This window comes from Talpa occidentalis, unplaced genomic scaffold, assembly GCF_014898055.3.
Source record: "Talpa occidentalis isolate TD23 unplaced genomic scaffold, MPIMG_talOcc4v2.1 talOcc4.4, whole genome shotgun sequence".
In the NCBI taxonomy this organism is placed as follows: domain Eukaryota; kingdom Metazoa; phylum Chordata; class Mammalia; order Eulipotyphla; family Talpidae; genus Talpa; species Talpa occidentalis.
Window position 1 is genome coordinate 73,912,544 of NW_023604295.1, and position 6,000 is coordinate 73,918,543.

Below are 6,000 nucleotides of genomic sequence, written 5' to 3' on the forward strand. Positions count from 1 at the left end.
CAGAGGATATTCTACCTTACTGTAGACCTACTTTTCCAACATCAAATAATCCCAGAGATCCTAGTTCTTCAAGTTCAATGTCATCGAGAGGATCAGGAAGCAGACAAAGAGAGCAAGCAAATGTAGGTCGAAGAAATATTGCAGAAATGCAAGTTCTTGGAGGATATGAAAGAGCAGAAGATAATGAAGAATTAGAGGTATGGCTGATCTAGTCCCAAATTTCTCAGCATGAGACTGATTGTAATATATTACCCCCTGAGTTAGGAGCATCCATCAGTCTATAGTAGTGTTAGTATTTTTTCACAATCTTTTTACTACTGTAATATCAGAAATATTTGATCTGAGAATTTAATGGTTTTCTTGACATGTGTTCCAAAATATTGAATGATAGTAAGTTACTTTTTTGTTGTAGGGTTCATATTCACCTGTAAATATTCAGATAAAAATCTTACATGGCAAACATATTGTTAGGAAACAAACTATCGGTCTGTGTAATTTGTAGTATTATAATAGGTGGTAGAAACCCTAAATGATGTGAATAAAGTGTTCTGCCTGTGTTATCTATTGCCTAGTAATAACTGGGGTTAATGTGACTGATTTGCCAACTATTTTCTACCTTCAGTCTCCAGAAAATGGGAACGCGATCCTTGAAAATGGAAACCTGTTCCTCCCAGATGGAGGAGAATACTTCTTGAATCAGAGATTTACTGCCTTAATTGGAGTCTATAGTGATGTAAGATAAAGTTGGCAGTAAATCATAACATTATAGAAATCACCTCCTGTTTTTGAAGATTGTGTTTCCTCCATTTAATTAAAAACAAATTGAGGACAAATTCCTCTCCCTATGAATTGTTGAATATCAAGTTGATTATAAAGTAAATGTTAAACTATAACTTTTTTAGAATAGAAAATGAAAATTCTAAGTAATTTATCTAATTAAATTTTTATAAAGCTTAATGTGTTTTGATCTTGAAGTTAGGGTAAAACAATTTTCTCTGCAAATGCTGCCAAAGAAGCTGTTTTTCACATTGTTGTGTTTTTTTGTGTTTTGTTTTGTTTTTAAGAACAAGAAACTTGGTGCGGGTATGAATGAAAAGTCATTACAGATAGCCCTAATACTTAAAACCACTAGAAGTTCAGCTGTCATATTGTGTTGGGACTGAGGAGTAGAGAACTCAGCCTGCTCTAGCTTCTCCCCTCTGGGACAACCCCCTCCCAGTAGTGAATTGCTGGGCAGAACACAATTTGATACTTGTTAGAGTTCTGTCAAACCAACTACAGCTGACAAATGAATTAATCACTTGCCAAGTGAACTTTCCTATATATCCCAGTGAATGCATAAAGAAACACATAAGAATAGAAACATATATGTATATAAATGTAAGGCTATCATCTAAAATATTTTTTCAAACTTAACAATGATGTATCTCTTACAGGAAACCGAAAGCTGAAAACAACCAGAGAGGCTTGTGAGATCTAATGTGAAAATATCACTCAAGATGCCTCATGTCTGATGACACGTGACGCCAGATAAAATGTTCAGTGCAATCAGAGTGTACAAATTGTCGTTTTTGTTCCTCTTATTGGAATACCATTTTTTAAATTTTATTGGGGTTTTATTGTTGTTGTTTGATCCCTCTCCCTATGAAGAACCTCCCAATTCCCCTTGATGTTGGAACAAACCATTACACCTTACTTCCAGCAAGGGAAGTATTTGACTTCTTGCTTCAGTCATCTGCCAGCAGGAGAGAACGAAACAGTTCTTTTGCATTTTGCCCCTGTGATATGGCATTGCACCGCTTATATACCAAGCCAGTTTTCAGCAAAGTATTGATTAAAGATACAAAGTTGATAATCAACCTCATGCCAAGGGCTCTCAAGATATAATCTTTCTATAACCAACTGCTAAAGCAAATTAAAACATACTCATTTTAACATGATTTTAAAATCAGTCTTTCATACCACCCTCTGCTGGGAGAAAAGAAAAACATAGCAAATGCAGAACAACCATAATCAATTTGAATGGGGTAGAAACATTGTAAATATATACTCTTTGCAACCCCTGGTGGTACTTTATTTTGTCTTCATTTCAATTTCGGAAGTATATTCTTATTGGAAATGTACTTTTGGATAAATGGGGGTAAGCCAGTTGGATCTCTGGTTGTCTAGTCATTGTCATAAGTAAGCCTAGCAAAAACCTTGTTCTATTTTTCAATCAAAAAAGCAATTATCAATGCCTATTACAAGCAGATGGATGTTTTTAATGACCAATTGAATAAGGACATTGGTTTATCTAAACTGGCCTAAATTCCTTCTGGTAGTGTCAGTTCAACTTTCAGAAGTGCCACTTAAGGAAGTTTGATTTTTGTTTTTGTAATGCACTGTTTTTAATCTTTTTTTTTTTTTTTTTTGGTTTTAAAAGCACAATCACTAAACTTTATTTGTAAACCATTGTAACTATTAACCTTTTTGTCTTATTGAAAAAATGTTGAGAAGCGTTTTTAACCTGTTTTTGTTAATGCTCTATGTTTGTATTTGGAATATTTGAATGATGACAGATGGTGAAGTAACGTGCATACTTTATTGTGGGCCATGATCCCGATGGCTCTTACTTTTCCTAAACTCAAAGAAAAAAGGTTTAAGTTTGTTGTGGCCAATATTGAAACTTGCAAGATTCCCTTATAAACTCAAATAGAGGCATTACTTGCTTTGAATTGCCAAATGATGCCCTCTGACTGTAGATTTTTATGATCATTTTTGTTATTATAGCAATTTCATTGACTTATAATTGGTGCTATTTGAAAAAAAAATGTACATTTATTCATACATAGGTATTAGGCCTGACCCCACTGGAAAACAAAGCCAAACAAAACTGAACCACAAAAAAAAAAAAAAAAAAAAAAAAAAAAGCTGGTGTTCACCAAAAACTAAATGTGTTCACTTAGATAATTTGAAAGTTACATAGAAAGGGTGTGCAGTACTAAGGGAACAATCCATGTGATTAATGTTTTCATTATGTTCATGTAAGAAGCCTCTTATTTTTAGCCATAATTTTGCATACTGAAAATCCAATAATCAGAAAAGTAATTTTGTCACATTATTTATTAAAAATGTTCTCAAATACATCATTCTTTCTTGTGTTGATTTCTTTTTTTTTCATTGTGTGACCAAATTTATTCCATTTAATCACAAAGTCGTGCTGTGTTAACATTTCACCACTTTATTGTCAGACGAGTAAAAAAATCTGTTTTTTTGAACAATCAGGTTTTACTTATAAGGAAAAATTCTCACTTCACTGAAATTAAAGATGTAAGGTGAATCACAAACTAAAAGTCATTTCATCAGAGTAACTTTTTAATATTAAAGATGTACTAGAATGTTTTTGTTATATATCTGAAACTCAGTTAATCAATTTCTGAAATAATTGGAATTCAACTGTGATAAATCTGATGTAAAGTTTGCTTGTTTTGTCAACAAGAAAATTATACAAATCTAAAATATTTATTAATAATTGTTTTCTTGTTACAGATTCATGTAAAATTTTAAAATTGCAATACGTACCATATACCAGGTTGCATATTATTGTTTATTAAAGTCAGCATATTCAAGTATTCAAGTTTGGATGGACAAATGGGCATCATGTCTAGGAAATGACAAGAGCAATAGAATCTAGTGAGGGCTTTTTTGCTATGACATAGATATTAAAAATATATGGATCACATTTTGAAAATCTTGGAAAATTTTGAAAAAAATAAAGGAAATGTAATTTAAATTTAATTTTACAAAAATGAAGTAATCACCAGCATCTACTGAGAGATGAACAAGTCCATAGATCAAGAAGTCAGTTTCCAAGTCATTTCAAGGAAAAAATTGGAGAGCCATGTTTAATGGTGAAATTTTTCTTTCCTGTGATGAATTCACTATAAGTAAGTTAACGTCTCTCTTTATTTGTAGTATGGAATATACATACAAATTATTTGTAATCAGAGACCTGGGCTTGAGTGCCAGTTTTGTCATGGGCTATATTTCCTTGGACATGTTACTTAACCTCTAAGTCTCAGGTACTTTACCTGTATATTCAATAATACCTACCTCATGGAGCTACTGTCATGATTTAGTGAGTTAATGTATATGACATGGACTTTGTAAACCCCGTATACAAGATACTGTTGTATTTATGGACTGAAATTCATTGCACACATGCTATTTCCACTTTTCACACATAGTTTGTTCCTTATACTTGCAAAGAGTTTTAAAAAAGTCAAAAAGTGTGGTACAAAATGGGGGTGGTTCCATTTCCGGTGAGTAAAATTCACTGTGAAATACCTAAACGTGGAATAAATTCTTGGTGTTTTCGTTTGTTTCCTTGCTTTTGAATTCCTGAGGGTCATACAGTGGGTGGTGATTCGACGCTTTCAGCACATATTTCACAATTCAGGTGTGCATGCAAGCATGTCACTTGCGGTCTCAATAATTGGACTCCATTTCTATTTTGGATTGCTGTTCTGCCATAGTTGCAGAAAATATGATCATAGTTCCAAGTGAAATCAATCTTATCTGATGTTCTTGGTCATTTCAGATAGAGTATGGATTTTTCCCTTCATTCCCACTCCAGTATAGCAAGGGATGGGGGCATCGGCAGGAGAATAGGGTAGTAGGGGCTCTTGGTGTTACTACTGGTGGTGACATTTCCAATGATCTTCCCTTGTTAGAACCTTTACACTGTATCTTCCTCTTCCCTATACTAATTACCTCAATGACCCTCATATCTATTTACCCTCTCTTGATTTTTCTAAGCCCATTGAGGTAGATTGAATCACAGGGAATAGGAGTTTGTATTTTCTTCCATGCCCTGCTGGTACTCTGGAGATTTGTGTTGGGGGACCCTTCCTCAGAGACTTACAAGATACCACCATGCTTCTAAGCTCCATGTACATTTGGCTGTATGTGGATATGTGGATAGGGGGTGGGGTTGATGGCTATTTGTGCTGTTTACTAAGCAAACCTTGGTTCCAAATCCAGGATACCTGTGCTTGAATCCTGGCTCCTCATTTATTATCTTTGTAAAAGTGGGAGATTTAGTTATTAAGTCTGTACTTTAATCTTGGAATGGTTATAAAGCAGTCAGAATCAGTCAGCGCAGGTTTGAACACATCACAACTGGTTTCATCCATTCAGAACCATTTTGAAGAAGTTTTATCCAGTCAAAACTGGCAAGAACTGGTTTGGACCAGTCAGAAAACACCAGAACCGGTTTTGAAATGTTAGAAACAAGAAGGACCAGTTTGTCTAGCCATAACCAGTTTGTACTACTTTGAACCAGTCAGAACTGGTTTGACCCTGTATTATCCAGTCAGAATAGTTTTGAACTATTTTTATCTTGTCACAAATGTTTTTAATCTAGCTTAACCAGCTATCACCATTTTGAACCAGCCAGAACTGGTTTAAACTGGTTTGATGCAGTCAGAAAAATTTTGAACTTTTTGAAATTGTTATGAACAGTTCTATCCAGTCAGAAGTAGCCAGAACAATTTGAACCAGTCTTATCTGTTCAGAGCCAGTTTTACCTGGTTTGAACCAGATTGTACCAAGTCTTATCTGGTCAGAACAAACAAGAACCAGTTTGAACCAGTTTGAACCAGTTTTGTACAGTCAGAACCAGTTTCAAGCAGTTGTATCTGGTCATAACTGGCCAGAACCAGTCTAACCTGGTCACGACCAGCCTGAACCAGTTTCTACCAGTTTTATCTGGTCAGAACAGGATTAGACAGGACTGGTTTGAACATGTCCCACAACAAGGCAAAATGGTTTGAGCTTGTTTTATCTGGTTACAATTGGTTTGAAACTCTCTTTTCTGGTCAGAACCAGCCATAAATGGTTTGAACCAATCAGAACCAGTTTGAACCAGTTTTATCTGGTCAAAACTGGTTTGAACATATATCTGGGCAGAAGTGGTTTAAACTAGTCACAACCTGCCTGAAACAGTTTGAACTTGTTTTA

The 6,000-nt window shown here is 34.6% G+C and overlaps 1 protein-coding gene across 1 annotated transcript in view; it reads left to right on the forward strand.

The window, feature by feature from the left end:
* Nucleotides 1–3,126, forward strand: part of ROBO1 (roundabout guidance receptor 1) — a 912,258-nt gene extending 909,132 nt beyond the window's left edge. Inside the window, exons 31-32 of the mRNA XM_037525700.2 lie at nt 4–197; nt 1,437–3,126. Of these exons, the coding sequence (XP_037381597.2) occupies nt 4–197; nt 1,437–1,451 (209 nt within the window). The 3' untranslated portion in view covers nt 1,452–3,126. The remainder of the gene's footprint in view (nt 1–3; nt 198–1,436) is intronic.
* The last annotated feature ends 2,874 nt before the right edge of the window (nt 3,127–6,000 follow it).